Source organism: Arvicanthis niloticus, chromosome 4 (genome assembly GCF_011762505.2).
Source record: "Arvicanthis niloticus isolate mArvNil1 chromosome 4, mArvNil1.pat.X, whole genome shotgun sequence".
NCBI classification, from domain to species: Eukaryota; Metazoa; Chordata; class Mammalia; order Rodentia; family Muridae; genus Arvicanthis; species Arvicanthis niloticus.
Window position 1 is genome coordinate 96978919 of NC_047661.1, and position 18350 is coordinate 96997268.

Below are 18350 nucleotides of genomic sequence, written 5' to 3' on the forward strand. Positions count from 1 at the left end.
AGCTTTAGGACTGTTATCTAAGGCTGTTAGCCATGATGAGGGAACCAGAGAGAAGGGATGCTCACCTCAATCATGCTGGCCAGAGTCCCTTCAGTGAACTGACCACACTTTGTAGAAATTGAGAAAGAAAACTCTGTACCATAATTGAAGTTCACAGTTGCTTAGAAAGTTTCTATTAGTGTTTATTCACCAAGACTGACCTCTGATTAGGCTCTATTCCATAACAAAAGAAACAACTCTGACTTAAAGCAGCCAGTAGGTGCATCTCCATATAAAAGAGCAGGCATCTCGGGAAATGAAGAGGGGCAGTGTTTGTCACAATCACCATTAAGTCCAGGTCTGTCATTCAGTCACTTGCACTGTTATCAGGGAAAGCATAATTCTGCAGGTGGGCAAGATGATGCTGGGTGACAACTATTTGAAAAGAACAACACTATTGTAAATAAGAAATAATTCTGAGCCAAGCAGTGGTGGCACAGTGTGCATGCCTTTAAGCTCAGCACTTATGAGGCAGAGGCAAGTGCATCTTTATAAGTTTCTACAGCCTGGTCTACAGAGTGAGTTCCAAGACAGCCAGTGCTATAGAGAGGTGCCTCAAAAACACCAACCCTCCAAAACAAACAAACAAAAACCCACAAACAAATAACAGAACCAAAAATTCTGACAACATCTTTGTTGTGTAAATTGTTTGCCTAAGTAGCCAAATTTCCAGTCTCCTGTCTGTTGAAATTGTTGAAAGTATAACTTTGAGTCCAGGCCTGCAAAATACTTAAAATTGCAGCCTATGAAAAGTGCATAAGCATAAGATATACATAAGTTAGTAAAATCTGCTATTTGGGGCCTGCTCCTCTTTGGACATTAGCCAGAGAAAGACGCATGCTATTAAAGAGATTTTTTTCATTTATCAGTCTCTCAGTAAGCAGAGTGATTTCTCACTCAGCATATTAATTCTAGAACAATATTTATTTGTCTTCATCCAACCCAATTATAGTTCCTGTTGATCCTAGTAACCTGTAGGGCACTAGATGACTGTGAGGATTCCTGACAAAATCAATACAAATTTCAAGAAAATATAGCTTTATGAAAATTTAACATGGCGTCTAGAGAAAAGAAGCCATGCAAGTTCCCAGTTAAGAACATCTATCATAGACAGCTTCAGTGATAGGGCAGTGTTTGTCTAGTCGACCCAACTTCCAGAGAGAAGCCCCCATCCCTATTCTGTGTGTAGGACTGTCCTTGCTGCCTGTCCCATCCACTACCCTGAGAGGAAATTGAAGAAGGTGCTGGGTTCCTTTCTGTGACTGCAGTGATGAAGGAGCAACTTTGCACATATGTGGGAATATTACTTTATTTAAAAAAAAATACATAAAATGTCTAAAAACCCAAGCCAATTGCCTGCCAGTTTTCTTAGAGCAGAGATATCTTACTGATGGAAATCTCTTTTTGGCTCTCAAATACTATGGACTCTATTTTTGCCTTCCAGCAACATGCCCTAGGGAATCTATCTGTTTCTTGATCCCCTAAATGGCAGGCAGGCTTTTCCTTTGTGGTTTACTTTACTTTTGCTCTGGGTATGAAGAAGACAATTGGAATGTCACCTGATTCCAAATGGAAGAATAAGGCTATTCCTCCTCTTTTTCTTTCCCTTTCACATTCTTCCTCCTCCATTTTTTCCTTCTCCCCATATTTCTCCTCTTTCCTTCCCTGTTCCCGTATAAGCTCCTTTCTCCTTCTTTTTACTTCTTTCTCCTTCATCTTCTCCAACTTTTATCTCCCCCGGTACCCCTCTTCATCTTTTCTTTCTCTCTCTTCCTTTTCTTATTCCTCCTCCTCTTCCTTCAGCCTTCTCAACAATGGAGAGCCATGCCAGGAGATAGTAGGTCTAGCCCTAAAAGGTTTTTTCATTACCTTTGTATAATTCCTGGGTCCTTTATCTAGCTGGAGAGTAAGCAGGAATCTCTGAGCAAGACTACTTAGAAAAGTGGAAAGAACATTTGTCACTTAGGAGACTCAGTCTTGATAGAGACTCTTTCTTGCTAGATAAACATTAGAAATTTGGTTCTTACAGAAAAGATCATGGGACAGTGTTCTCATGGAGACTCTGTTTCATCAAAGAGAAGCTGAACCTATAAAATGCACAGAGGCATGCTGGAGGTCCCTCCTCTCTATTCATCATCTGTCTTTACTTCTTTTTTTATTAATTTATTTATTTCACACCCTAGTTTCAGCCCCACTCTTCTCCTCTCTTTTCCATTCTTATATACTTGCCCCATTCCCCCTCCCCTTCTCTTCAGAAAAGGAGGCCCCTCCCCCCATGGGTACCAACCCTGGCATCTCAAAAGCACACATAGTACACAGAATAGCACACAGAGAAACTTCCTGTTGGCAAGGTATCTGGGGCGAGCATCTAAGTCCAAATGGAGGGTCTGGGTTCTTATAGGTGTGAGACATGTGATAAACCCTGATCTTCCTCCAAATTGCCTGGTTGGGGCTAACCTGGGGAATTAAACTACTTGAAATAAGATTTGTTCCTGCTAAAGAAACCCTCAGGCAGGAGGCACAACAGTCTTTCTAAACCAATGGTTTTCAACTTTTCTAAAGCTGCAAACCTTTCATACAGTTCCTTGTATTTTGGTGACCCCCCCAACCCCAACCTAACACACTAAAATAATTTTTGTTGCTACTTCATAACTGTACTTTTGCTACTGTCACAAAAGAGGTTGCAATCCATTTTGAGAACCACTGTTCTAAACAATTCCTTAGACTTTTTTTTTTTTTAATTGGGCTGAATAAAGAACCTCAAAGTCCACCATTTTAAATGTTTAAGGGAGAGAACATTTATCTACTTAGTGTTTTTGTCCCTGACTGTATGGCTATCAGGAAACTGAATGATTTATATGCTTCCCAAGAACCCAATTCTCATGGTGTTTAGGGTCTACAAAGAGACTCAAGTTAGCCCAGTTTTAAGAACAGCTTCTCCCTGGTGTTTAGAACTCCTTCCAATGTGGTCTGAACTGTACATATTTCTATCCATGATAAAAAACATTTATTTGGCTTCTGCAGCATATCCTTATGATGTTAGACACATGTAAATAAGAAGTGTATGATAGAAGCTCAATGGCTTCTAGCAGATTCTATCACTGGACTCCATGATTTCATGCACAGCCTAAATTCCTGGTGCCTCAGTCTCATAGTCACTAAAGGATGTAACAAAGAAAAAAAAAAAAAAAAAACAATTCCTAGCATTCCCTGAGTATGTAGCTAAGACCATCAAAGGCTAGTAATTAAAATCATGCACTGTGAGTAGCACCATCTGGCCCTGCATCCTGGTCTTCCCTTCAGTAGTGGTGTGGTCTTTACAACCCAATGCCTTTGAGCAAAAAAATGGTCTTTATTGAGAAAAAAAAAAAAAAAAAGGTCTTTATTGAGAAAAAATGGGTGAGACAAGGTTAGAATTATTTAATAAGTTTATAAATCAAAACCCTGTAAAATATCCACTGTGTCATTAAAGTTAAATAAGTCTTAGCCACTGCTGTTCTTGCTTCTCTCTGTAATGTTACCAATATTTTACTAATTAGAAAATCTACTTCCTTGCTCCGCACAGGACCTAAAGATGATAGAACAGAATTTCAACATAGGCATTCTGGCTTTGGAGCAGGGACTAGTAACTACTACCATATATCCTCAATTGATGGATTAATGCAAGGCTGTATATAAATCACCAGCCTACTGAAATCCAGAGCAATGTAAAGTTATTTAATATAATTTGAAACTATAGTTCTCAAGAAATACATGCAATTGTATTAACCATGTTGTAATATGTTATTATTGAAGGGAACATTATATTTTCTTTCCCATGAAAGGAATCTTTATGCTGTGCTAATAATTATAGTAATATGCGCTTTAACGGCATTATTGAAAATTAGATGTCTCTTTCAGTTGCCCACATTTACACACAAATTTGTGTAATTCCCACTGCCACTTTCTGAGATGACAAGGTCAATATTATAATCTACATTTGAGAAGTAAGAAAGTTGAGACTCAATAAAGTTAAGAAAATTGGGGCTGGGGAAATTGTTCAGTCAGTGAAGTGCTTGCCACACAAGCATGGGGATGGGGGTTCAATCCCCAGAATTTACCTGAAGTGTTTGTAATCCCAGCATTCAGGAGAATCCAAGGTGCTCACTCTTGAGCCAGTCTAGCAAATTGATGAGCCCCAGATTCTAGCAAAAAGGGAAAGGTAAAAACGGGGGAGTGGCCACTAAAGAACCCAGACAAGGTTTTCTGGCCTCTACAAGTACCCCCACAATCATGTACCTACAGACATATGTACATATCTATGCATGTGCAATAACACAATGTGAACTCTCACACATAGCTGCAAGCACATGCACACACATGTTCAGATAAGTGGTCAAATGTCCAATGACAGTAATTAAGAATGTTGTCATACATCTCTAAAGCTTTAATTGTTCTCTGGTGGTTCACTGCTACATGCTACCTTTTCTAGTGACATTTCTTTTTCAACAGATTGAAAAAACGAATTTTTATAATGTAGCTTATCATTATAAATGTATGTTTATGGTTATTAATATCTGCACAAAGTTGTGAGACCACCTGACCCCATGTTCTTTTCTTTTCTGTAAAGGTCCTGATTGCTAGCATCATGTGCACTTACAACAAAAATGACTGGATGGAACTCTCCAAAATGGCTGAGGTAAAAATTTCTTCAGTTGGTATTTATTTTATTTCACCTCTCTCATTTTTATTGGTTTTTAAGTAAAGAGCTGCCACAAAAAATAATGCAAGAGAAGTAAAATTGAATTGAAAATGTAAGTTAAAGCATTTCTATTATAATTTGTTTACCATGTGTTTTCATTTAAATGATGGAAATGTAAATTTAAAAGGAATATATTCTATAAAAGCAGTCCCCTGGATTTCACACAGGACCTAAAATCCCTTTATTCTCTGCATCCATAGACTCTGCATTTGCATATTAAGCAAACTGTATATATGATGGATGCCATGATAAAATTTAATTCTACCTTTGAGAGTCTAACTTGATCTTGCCTTGCCTTTAGGCAAACTAGTTTGACAGTAAGAGAAGGAATTCTGAATATAAAAGTCTTGAATATTTAAAATATAAAAGGTTCATTTAATACTGTTCTAGTTTGAATACCAACATGTATAAAGTGCTAGGACAGGCTGTGACTGAATGCCACACTAGTCAGTGGGCATACCACACTCGTCAGCAGGGGCACCACGCTCACCACTGAGCATACCACACTCGTCAGCAGGCATGCCACATCCATCAGTGGATATGCCACAATATAAACTACAATTTGCACAAATGCAAACAACTAACCACAAGCCTTCAGATTTGTATTTCAAACATAAAATTACACACTTAAAAAAATACTCTCATGTCAATCATTCGGTCAGGCAACTTAGGTGAGACAGCCCTAGCTGGGGGTCTTTAGAAGCTCTCAACCATTCTAAAGAATGAACCTAGTAAGACTTTTGACTTGACCTGACATTACAAAATATCACGATGTTCTCTATGGTAGGCGAAGATGGTTGATTGTACATTTTACTTGGATATTTTTAAAACTGTGAAGGGAAAAATTACTTCTGGGACTTAGGGTGGTGAAATTAAACATGATCTGTAATTGGCTTCGTGATCTTCTGTGCTGGGTCTGCTTTATACATGTATTTACCTAATTGACCATGAAATCTTCCACAGAGCCCGTGCCTGGCATGAGCTTTGCCAATTTTAAGCTGACTATGATAAATGGCTTTATCATGCTGCGTGCTTCTCTGCTTTTCTGTGAGAATAAAATACTTTGAAAAATATTTCCTTCAATAATGAACATTAATGTTTAAGTGGGAAAGTTTGCTTACAAAAGTCAAAAGCCTGTAATTATAAGTATATTAGCAACTGTAGATGGTTTTGCATTTTATATTAGTCTTTAATTTCACTCTTACTTATTGTAGTTTCCAAATACTATGTGAGAAAGACTGGAGGAAAGAGTCTGCTTTCTACTAAAACAGAACAATCTTCATATATCCATGGAGGGGTGATATACATATCAAAAAGAACATGCCAGACAAACTGTCAATGAAACCAACAAGTTAGGCCAAGCCTAACTAAGGGCATTAGAAGAAGGCTCTTAGGCCTTTGCATCCCTGTGGGGGTAGGGCAGCAGCAGCCAAAAGGATTTCATCACACTGTACATTATACATACCCGATAGCATTTCAAATATAATATTTGACTTATTCTTTGATATTGTTTTTACATTCATGAACTGTATTTTGACCATATCCACCATCATCAACTCAACTTCAGATCCTCCCTGATCCCCCTCTTAGGTCTCGATCCCAGTGTCACATACTCTTCTTCTTTGTTATCTGTTTTCTCTCTCTCTCTCTCTCTCTCTCTCTCTCTCTCTCTCTCTCTCTCTCTTTCTTTCTTTCTTTCTTTCCTTGTTTCTTTTTGAGTAGTTTTGGGTCTCTGAGGTTGTTTGTGAGTAAAGGTGGTACCAATCCTGATGACTTGAGTTCAGCCCCAGCAACCCACATAGTGCAAGGACAGAACTGACTTTCTTTTAATTTATCATTTGACCTCTACACACACTGTGGTATATTCACGTATGCTCATTCCCACATACAAAATATATGTTCATGCATGCTCACATCCACATACAAAGTAAATCTATTAAAAGGAAAAAGAACTACTCACTCACTGCTTTTGTTTTTATGGACCCACTGTTTAAAACACACACACACACACACACACACACACACACACACATATGTATGTGTATATATAAACAATGGAAAAATTCACATTAAAATAAATTAATTTTTTTTTCCATCCAAAGTTAGGATACCGTCTAACATAGACAATTCTCTGTGAGTTGTACCAGGAATCATACACCGCCATCACTGTGCTGACACTTTTGGGGCTAGCCAGCAGCTAGATGTTGCATGTGTTCATTTTCATGAAGTTTCTCCTTTCAGTGGGTTGGATTTTTTAATTGGAATTGAAGAAATCTATCATCAGCCTTCTACTCACCACCTCTACTAACACAAAAGACATATGCACCACATCAAAAGCGCTGCAGTTGTAGATCAGTAGCAAAGAATGGGAAGCTCTGGGATTAACTCTGTACAAGGAGGAGAGGTAACCAAATCAACTAGGTGGTTTAGGGAATGACAGAGGCTCCATGTAAGGCACAATTGTACACATGTCTGCGAGGGCCTTATGATTATCTGAGGACCCACCCTGAGTGTTGGAGACACCCAAGAGTGAAGAAAAGCTAGAGAGGAGAAAGCTAACTGAGTACCAGCACCAATACCACCCTCTCATAGCTCCATGGAGAAGTGAACAAGCAGCTTCCTGAGAAAATGGAGTTCATCCTGCCCCCAAGCCTTCTGTGCCAAGATGGCTTCATCACATAACCCACAAGCCTTAAAGATCATTAGTTTCCTTAAGTTGTTTCTTTTCAGGTATTTGATCACATCATTGGGAAAATATAACCAGTATAATGATGACATTGCTTCTCCTTGTTTCATGGGATCCTAATATGCTATGTTACTATTTACAGAGCACACAAATAGCTTCAAAAGGAGCCTAGACACAGACATATTTCTCCATGCTCCCAGCAAAGTTGGGTCACAGCATTAGGTACATTTAAATAATATATTAAGTTGAACTAAATGTAACTATCTCAAGGACATTGTGTGTCCAGACTGCTTAATTTATCATCTTAATTTGCTAGATTTGTTTTCTCTTGTAAATAAAGCAAAACCTAAACTGACCCTTTTTAATTCTAACGTTAGTGAACTTAAACTTGAAATGCCTTCCAATGCCTTATTCTTGTCATTCTTGCTTAAGTTGCCATGCTTTTTTAAACACCATGGGAAAGAAGCAGTTTCAGGAGGTTTTTTATAGCATGGTGAAACTTTTGGTAAACTTGGTAGTATGCGTTCATTTATTGTAGCTTGGGATTTGCTTATAGAGACATTGATTAATTTTCCCCATTTAGTGCAAAAGAGTATGTATTTATAAATTACAAGCTTGAACTACGTGTAAATTTCCTGGGCAGTCAAACAGAGGTGCGCAGGAATCAACTCAGCCCCACAGATGTACTCACAGTTTAAGTAGGTAATCAGATATTCGTCAAATTTAGTCATTACTGAAAGCTGCCAGTATTAGATTTTAGAAAGATCTTGAATTCATGTGAACAGAACTGGAATCTATTTCTTTCTCAATGTCTATTAGCCCAGAAGATAAAGGTTGAATCATATTTTATGAGAAGAAGGCCTTATTGAAGGACACAGTCTCTGAGCAGGAAAAGTGTGAAACAGATGAGCTAGGGTAGAAGAGAAAGGAAATGTAGAATGGTGCACTAGAGACCATGCAGAGACTTCCAAGGGAAACAGAGAAGACTGCTCAGGTATAGAGGTCAGGGAGAGTGCCACAAGATCATCTTAACACAGAAGCAATAGAGGAGTAAGGGAAGGGCTGCTCCTTCCTGCCCACAGTCTCTCTTCTTAGTATCCTACAACACCATTGACTGTGTGCTCTATCACTCTGGGCAATCATATACCCCATGGCTTGCAGTGTGATTCTTCATACAAAGCCAGAACTAGAAGAGCAAGCCAGAGTTCCTTATAAGACATGAATCTTGGTCCCTTGGGGATCTTGCTTGTGTAAGCTATGTAAGCCGTGGCTAGCCCTAGGTCTCATATAGAAGAAGACTGTGAGAACTAAGACAGTCAATATGCTGACAGTAATATGGAGTGGGGCTGGGAGAGTGTGTGTCTGGAAGGTGAGTAAAGCCATCAAACGTGAGAAAGTGTACAGGCTGGATGTGGGTGATGTATCCATACTCTCTTGACCACGTTTATCTATAAAACAGTATTGGCCCAGAGTTTCAATAGCTTTTTAAAATTCCAAATTTTGTGTGTGCATGTAAGTGTATGAACATATTTAAGTGGTTTTGTACACAGAGAGTCCTTCTTAGTTCTCCATCTTTTGAGACAGGGTTTTCTACTGAACCTGGAACCCACTAGTCTGTGGTACAGATGTCCCATTTGTGAATGAGCATAACACACACACACACACACACACACACACACACACACACACACACACACACAGTTTCCTAGTGAAATCTGAGAGCTGAATTAAACTATGGGTAGAGAAATCCAGATTGATAGAACCTACTAGTATTTGACTGAATACTAATAGGTTGATGACTGAAGGTTGTGACCTCTGGAGCCATGGGTTTAGGGCTAGGTTTGAAGCACCAGGCATGCATTTCCTCCTGTGGAACAGCCTTTAAATCTCAGGGAAAAACAGTGCAAACAAATTTCTAATCTGGGGTTTAGCTACTCCTTGGGCAATGAATATCCCTTTGCCTGCTTCCACCTTTTCTTTTCCTTTTTCACAGTCCTTATTGGGCAAGGTAGATGCATTCTGAGCTAAGTAACTAAAATCCTTGTACTAATAAGAGGCAGAATGTTACTCCAGTCGAGTTTATTTAACATCTCATGCTAATTTAACTACTAAGGCTTGTTTGCGTGGTTGTGGCAACATGGAAATATAAGTTAGCCACCCCTGAAGTCCCTGTGACAGGAATATTTAGAGGCCAAATGAATGTCTCCCAGGCCCAGGGTGTCATCCAGAGCAACCTTGTCCCAATTTTTAAGGCCTGAATATTCATTTCAAGGCCCGTCTCAGGCCCATTGTGGTGACCAGAACATTCGGGTATGAACTATTTGAGAATTTTAAATAACTATTCCTAGATAAGACTCTATTTCCTAGGTGTTGAAGAATTTTTTTTCAGACAGCAGTTTAGAAGCCACAAATATGCTGAAGGGTTATGTTTTCTTAATTCAGTGTGGCAGTCCCAGCTGGGGAGCAAGTGTCTTCTTTCTCTTTTGTGTCATCAAGTGTGTCTGCCGGATAACCTCACATCCGTGACTGGCAAGTTGTGTTTGTACACACTGAGATATGAATGGAAACAGAATCCATGGAAGGGAAAACACCAGACTGTGGAGAGAAGTTCAAGCTCTGACTCTGTCACTACAAACTCTTTGATGCACAAGAAATGCTCTCAATGACTTCCTCATTGGTGACACTCACTGTCACCAGGGGGTGTTCTAAATGGCTTTTGATTGATGCATATTCAGCTGCCATAGTATGAGATTGGTAAGGGAATTCCACACACATCTGTAATGTGCTCTGACCTCGTTTCCCCTCATACCTCCCATCCCTCTCCCTGCTGTGTACATAGCAATGGTAATGTTTAGGAACAGCAAATGAAAGAAAAGATGTGGTACTTGGATTTTATTTAAGGAACAAATGATTTAATAATAATCTACCCATTGCTTTAAATCACTGGGTAAAACACAGGCTCCACACTTAAGATCTTGTGAGGTGGGTAATTTGAATCTTTTATGTCTGGCTTATGAACTGCCACTGGGCATGATAGTATATCTTAGCTTTTGGGGTTCTTTTTATAGCTGAAGTGAGATAAAACAAAAGGCTTAGTGAAATATCCTTACACATGGAACGTACCCAATTAGCCTTAGCTCTCCTTATCTACCATGCTGGTTAATTGTCAGTTTGTAATGACATATGAACAATACAAATATGTGTATAAGTGCTTCCCAAAGATATGCTAATCCAAAGTGATACCAAGTTCCTGTCAATTGCTAGATAAATAATCTTTAAAAATACCTTGAGTAACTCCGAAGAAGCACAGGTACACGGTTGTATATAATTGCAATACATAATCTAAATGAAGTGCATGGTTCTCATATGGCATGAATTTGAATTCAGTCCCATTACTTGCAGTTTATGTCTACCCAGCTGCAGACTAGGAAGGTTAACTGACTCATCCAAAGCTTCTCCGGTCCTTTGCAGCCAGTAGGCTGGGTGTTGTCTATACTCACTACGAAGCCTGCAGAAAGGGAACAGCATGAATCTTAGTCATTGTTAAGTAAAATGAAGCATTTCCAAACTGGATGATGGAAGCAGAGCAACATAATGTGTCCATGTTTGGAAACATGAAAAATTATTGAATAGGCCTTCATACATGTACAGAAAAAAAGCAGGTGTGCTAATGACTAAAGATGGGTGAGATAATCAACTGAGAAATAACTAGAGATGAATTTGCTAAGATCATACTTAAAATTTATGAAATAGAGGAAAAACAATTAGGAAGAATAGAGAAACGTTGGGGAAACAGCTTTTGGCTAAAAGAACAGTATGGTATGCTTAGTAAATAGATTTCTTTTGAAAATAAAAGCTTTCCCATGAGGTAATACATATGTGATATTACTATTGAAACCTACTCTCACTTCTAACTATTTATAAATCATTGTTATATCCTAAAAGTAGGTAACAGAATATAAAACTTAGCTAGTTTGATATATTCGTCCTCTATCTCTTGAGTTACTATATTAAATTTAAAAGATGGTGTGTGTGTGTGTGTGTGTGTGTGTGTGTGTGTGTGTGTGTGTGTGTGGTGTGCAGTTGAGTACCCTTGCCAGTTTTGCATGCAGAAAGAAGAGAAGTTAGCCAGGAAGTTCCTCCTAGAATACCTCCTCTCTGTCCCTCTCCCAGTATTAGTATGACAGTCACAAAAAGCCTTACCAGACATGCTGAATATAATATTACATTGCATGCTGAATATAAGATAACTCAAATTCTCATGCTTGTACAGCCAATATTATTACCCAATGAACCATCTCCCAGCCCCTAAAAAGTTTAAAGATTTTTTCCAAATAGACATTCCAAGAATCTGACGATTCCTCAAGTATTCTGAGTTGTTCTCTTCATTTTGAAAACATCAACTTGTGTGTTAAGGGAAGAATGAGTGATTGAAATTGTGAGAATTCATAGCGACTGAAGTCTGATAAGATAACCAACAGCTTGTGTTTCTTACACTAAGCTGCTTTAAAATATGATCTTTTACATTCTACTTATTCACTCCAGGAATCTGACCACATTTTTCTTTGCATGCCTCTTTCCATCATCAATTATCCAGAATTATTAAGAGTTGTTTCTACAGAAGTAGAAGCTGCATAGGAAAGACAAAGTGTGGTCCCTAACAGATTGAGATCAACTTTATATTATCTCATTTAACAGCCAGACCTGTCATTTAACATCAATTGTTTCATATCTCTTATCTCTGGAATGGGAATTGTGATAACACAAAGATTCTGAGAGTCAGGAGCTAGGAGATGGGCCAGTGGTTATAAGTACTTATCTCCAGTCCCTAGACCTGAATTTGATCTCCACAGCCCTTATAGTAGAAGGAGAGAATGAACTCCTGCATTTGTCTTCTGACTTCTAAATGAGTACGCTGCCTACCTACATACAAGTAAACATACATACATGTCCAAATAAATTAAATTTTAAATAAAAATTAAGATCACGTGCATTATATAGATGAAATATAATGGTATACAGAGCAACAAGTTGTGACTTTTAAGCTCTCGATCAACGTTTTATTGTTGTTATGTGCACTTCAACTTGAGGACCAGACTTATTTAGAGAAGTTTCTACAGAAATAGAAGCTGTTTAGGAAAGACAAAGTGTGGCCCACAACAGCTCGAGTGGACTTGAGCAGCAAACTATGGTAAAATCCACAGTGTTTAGAATTAAGGGATGTGGTCTTTGTAATTGGTGGAGAGAGCATCAATATCTGAATAAAGTTTTGCCTTCTGTCTCATTTTTTCTTCCTTATAGGCTTCTGGAGCAGATGCCCTGGAGTTAAATTTATCGTGTCCACACGGCATGGGGGAGAGAGGAATGGGCCTGGCTTGTGGGCAGGTAAGCACCCCCAGCAACTGCCACTGTGGCTGTCAGGACCACATAATGGTTCTCTGTATGGATGCTTACTATACCTTAGGCGAGGAGATGTGTGGATCTGATGACTGGCTGGAAAGAGCAGGTCGGCAGTGTTTAAATATTTAGTGCTTAAAAAGTGGAAAATGAGGGAAACTGGAATTACGGCAATGGTTGGGTTTTATTGAGGAAATCATATTATGTGCTTGACAGGAAGGAATATCATAACAAATAGTTTTTAAAAGCGCTGAAGCAGAGTTAGCTGATATCCAAGGCAATGTTCTTTATTCATTTCTGAGGCCGATCTAGTTTCCCTGGGGCAATACAGTGTACACAATGCATTGTTCTTAGTGATTTTGTAGTAAATGGGGCACAGCACAAATCGCGTTTTACAGTTTTTAGCATATGATCATTATTCCCTAACTGTATTTGGGGAGTTGCAAAAAAGACTTTGATGGTATTTTTATTTACAGATACAATAAATGGTAGCTCTTTGTTAAAGCAAATTCAAAAAAATCCTAATAATAAATGCAAACTAATATGTCAATATATAGAAAATACAACATCTTTATGGAACAAGATGTAGTGTGGTGTGTTTAAAGGGAGATGAAAATGCTTAATGCTTAAAAGGTAAGTGTTTTGAATTTCATTTCGCCGTTAAGCCCAGAGGAAATATTGTGAATTAAATACAAAACTTTGGTATTTTCCTAGAACTGTCAGTTTTCTAGAACTTTAAAGTTTACTTCTGTATCCACTCGTGACTTGGGATTCTTTCTTAGGAGGTGCCAACTGTCCCACATTCCTGTTTTTCTCAAGTCACTGAATTGATATGAATTAAACCAGAGCCCTTTATTTGCGGAGAGGAAAGTTTTTACATGCTTAAATGAACAAGAGTTTCTATTTTCATGTTCAAATGCAGAGAGGGGTTCTTTAAGTACATTGTAAATATTTAATAGGCCTTGGGAATGGATTTGCAACTCAGGAAGAAATCATTCTTATGAACAGCAGGAGGGGAGGGGCTGGCCAGGCATCTTTCACTGGATCCAGGCTCTTCTCACAACAGGTTACCAGAAGGCCATTAAGCCTGGTAAACACATCCACCATTTAGTGCTATCAAGTCAGGGGAAAACAGCATTATTTCTGAGTCATATGCTGATCTAACAGTGTGTCAGGGATGTAGCCTGTTTAAAGAGAAGGCTGTGCTGTGGAGATGGCTGAGTCCATAATCCAGTTGCCACTCAAAAAAAAGAGTATCTGAGCGAACCCCAGAATCCACATAAAACAGCTGGCACTGCTTCGGGAACCTGTAATATCCAGTACTGGAGAGGCAGAGATGTGAGGATCTCTAAAGTGTCCTATCCAGTTAGCCTAAGGGATTAGTAAACTCCAGGTTCAATGAGAGACAGGGTCTGAAAAAAAACAGTGGCATTGTTGACTTCTGTCTGCCCTATCCATATGCATGTAAACCCCACCCCCACAAGAATGCAGATGCTGAAGGATACCAAAAGGGCAGCAAGGGCAGCAGAACAGGGCTTGAGTTGGTCCTGAGTGAGCACACTCTTCCCTCATTCCTTGAGTTTACCCGCTTTGCCTATTTCACAGGCTAGACCTCAAAACCCACATTTTAAGAGGTGAATTCCTTGCCCTATGTCAGCTTTGGAAAAGAGGAACATACTAAGTTCTTAAGGAAGTGCATTCTGGTGTTTATATTTTGCCACAAATATAACAATTATTTGAAAATGTTGCAAATTCCCAGCTGAGTTTCTCCTTCCAGAATGGGCTTTGTTCCTTGCAAACTTCTGAACTTCTCCAGCTGATTCCCTGTGGGTGTATTCTCTCCAGGGAGTTATTTAGTTACAGAAACTTTTACTCAGCCTTGAGCTAAAAGGGAATGGCAGATGCTAAAAACTTTGTAGGTAGAGATATCAATAAGATTTTCAAAGATTTGGATTTGTTGGCTCATGGAAAGGGTATGTTTTTATTTCACTTCTTGGTGCTACTAAAACTGAAGCCAGATCTTCCCAGCCAATCATACCAATTCTCTTTTGAATTTTATTATATTAGAAGTTAAATAATTGGGAAATAAAGTCAATTTAATAAATTTTGCATAGAACTAGGAGATATGAATATTCAGCTTTTTGAAGAAGAAAGAATATGACTTATTTTTATTAAAGGATTTTCTATAACTGTCCTTTGTTAAGAGGGGCACTGTCTGGACATATTTGAATTTACCTCTAGCATCTTCCCCCTTCTCTCCCGCTGGTTCCCCTGTTTCTTCCACTGTCTTTCAATTCCCTATATGCGCCCATGTTAGTAGGTTAGGGAACGGCCACTCATTGTGTGGTCAGTGGAGGAATGGAGAGCTGCTATACAGGGATTTCCTTTACAGTGCTCAGAGCAGGACTGTCTGCACTGTCCGAGCATTCTGAATTCTTGCTGCACGAAAGGGAGGGCAACGCTGGTCTAACATGGGATTTTTATCTAACAGAAAAGTCTATTGTATAGCACATTCTCTTTTCAAAATACCTGTTGGTACCTATTGAACTCAGCTTTCTCACACATATTTAATGAGTGAAAATTTTTCTAAGAGTGTGCCCTTAATGTAATTATTGTAGGTTAGATATACATAAATGTGCATAAATATACAATAAATATAAATATATACATATAAAATCCAAATATACATATATATGACCAAAAATAAGGAAGTTTATGAGCAGAGAAAAATAAAATCTCTGTTAAATACAAGCATCTTACTTATAAACTGTGTGTGTGGCCGGGCGGTGGTGGCTCACGCCTTTAATCCCAGCACTTGGGAGGCAGAGGCAGGTGGATTTCTTTCGAGGCCAGCCTGGTCTACAAAGTGAGTTCCAGGACAGCCAGGGCTACACAGAGAAACCCTGTCAAAAAAAAAAAAATTAAATTAAATTAAATTAAATTAAAAAAAAAGTGTGTGTGTAAAACCGTCCTTGATATTCAACTTGTGTCTTTCCTGCCAAGTGAGGCTTGGCATATGAGCCCTTATAATCATCAGCTGTACTAAGGAGTTGAAGTCACTCTCCCTCCATATTCTTTTCATTAGCCACCAAGCCACTTGCCCTCCTGAGGCAGATGTATCTACCTCCAAACTGAGATTTGAAGAGCATAATCTCTGAAATCCTGCATTGTTCTAACATTCTGTGAGTGTGGACATTTTAAGTAGAAGGCTAATCAGTGATTTTGAAAATCCACTAAAGAAACAAACGAGTTGTCATTACACTGTTTGTAAAAGCAAAACAACAACAACAACAAAATTTTCACGTTTCGTCATTCTACATAAACTCATTATTTCATATTTAGTCTCTGTTTTGTAGGATAGACACTTCAAAATCTCTATAAAAGGATGAAATTGGGGATGCAGTACCACAACATACTGTATGATATTTACTTCTATAGGTATGCACCTGTGATGAAATATAATGTATAAACAGAGGAACAATGACCAATCATGAAGAATGACAACACCGATGCAGTATTATGAAAGTTATTTAAAGCTTCTGAAATGGTTAACACTAGATTTTCCTTAATAGCTTTAGATTGTAGGTAACTGAAACCGCACACAGGAATAACCACTTGGTTGTTTGCAAATATTGGGCTGAAATCAATCTTTATTATTTTAATACTATCAAGCACTGCTTATTCTCGTATATTGTATTTGATTTGATTGATGAAGAATGATGAAAACATTTAAGGTGTGAGATGGTTGTTTAGCATGTACCATGACCTGGTCTCAATCCTCAGCACAAAAACAAAATAATACATGGACATTATAGATGGACATTATGATGATGCAAGTCTGTGATCTAGGCTACTTGGGCATCTGATGTCAGAATATTGTGAATCCAAGCTCATGCTGAGTACAACCACTTTCCATCCTCCAAGTGAATGCATAGGAAAGTCAAACTAATGTCATCAAAGCTAAGGTTGTTCACTAAAGCCACAACTGGTTAGCCATCTTGTACTCAAAATGGAGAAATAAATTCCTTAGTCATTTGCATAAGTGCCTAGGGTTCTAATTTTTTTTTTAAATGGTATCTGCTAAATATGCTATTCAATCAACTTGAGAGCACGGTCTTACTCTGGTTGTGTGTCCTTCAAAGATCAAAGTTGCACTGCACCTGTGAGAAAAATTTCTACTGTGGCTGGCAACCTCCAAAGGAGGTTGTTCATCCCTATACATCTGTTCCAAATCTCAAAGCATGCCAAAGGGTATCAAAGTCCATGCCTTAAGTGGCAAGCTGGCCAGAATGCAGGAAAGGCACTGAGAACAGTTACCAGTGAGAAAGTATTCCAGTGTCAGCATTAAAGTCAGTAACTGATAATTTAACTGCAAGACCAGTTAACTCTATCTCCTTTCATAAGTCTGAATCTGCTTTATTTCCCATTCCTTGATGTATAAAAACACAGGAAGGGGCTGGAGAGATGGCTCAGAGGTTAAGAGCACTGACTTCTTCCAGAGATCCTGAGTTCAATTCCCAGCAACCACATGGTGGCTCCCAACCATCTGTAATGGGATCTGATGCCCTGAAATCTGGTGTCTCTGAAAACAACTACAATGTGCCCATAAATAAAATAAATAAATCTTTAACACACACACACACACACACACACACACACACACACACACACACACACAAAAGCTTGAACTTTCAAGTTCCTTCTCCTGGGTATGAGGGAGACTCTGTCTGTGTCTTAGCTTTCAGATTTAAAGACGTCTACAAGTTATACAGTTATACATGTAAGTCTATTTCCTATAAAACTTTATACTTTTTGTATCTCATTGAACTATAATATTTATATAGAACAGTCCAATTTTCACCTTTGGAAGTTTTCCCCCTTGCTCTAAGCATCATGTGTTTAAAAACCAAGTTAGCAAACAAACAAAAACCACTTTCTTTAAGATTCTGGTAAAATTACATTGGACTTGTCATGTTTATCATGCTGAATCTTCTTGCCAAAGTTCAGAATGGTGCTTAAGGAAGCCTGTGAAAACCATTCGTATTCTTGTCAGCGCTTTTGCGATTATTGTCAACCCAGTATTTGAACCAATAATCCTTCCTAAAGATCGGCAATGTCAGGGACTAGAGCTCTTTTAGGCCCTTCTGATTTTACTTCTGCAGACAGAAATACCAGCAGACATCGGCAGGGATAAGTCTCACTCTTACCTGGGTTTTTTTTCCTTATAACGTGCCTTGTATGTACATCTGCTTGTGTGCTTGCCTGTGTGTGTGAGTGATGTGTGTGTGTGTGTGTGTGTGTGTGTGTGTATTTTACAGGTATGTGTACATATGTAGAGGTCATAGGTACACCTTGGGTATTGTTCCTCTGGTGCCATCAGTCATGTATTATTTGTTTGTTTATATGTTTATTTATTTATTTATACTTTTAATTTATTGAGGAGAAAGGGTCTGCTTTTGTCCTGAAAAATCTCCATGTAATCACTGC

General features: G+C 38.5%; 1 protein-coding gene across 3 annotated transcripts in view; it reads left to right on the plus strand.

Annotated features, from left to right (window-relative positions):
- Dpyd (dihydropyrimidine dehydrogenase) overlaps positions 1 to 18350 on the plus strand; it is an 831933-nt gene that overhangs the window by 544326 nt on the left and 269257 nt on the right. For all 3 annotated transcript variants that reach the window (XM_034501414.2, XM_076933188.1, XM_076933187.1), the window contains 2 exons: positions 4649 to 4717; positions 12768 to 12851. In XM_034501414.2, the coding sequence (XP_034357305.1) occupies positions 4649 to 4717; positions 12768 to 12851 (153 nt within the window). The remainder of the gene's footprint in view (positions 1 to 4648; positions 4718 to 12767; positions 12852 to 18350) is intronic.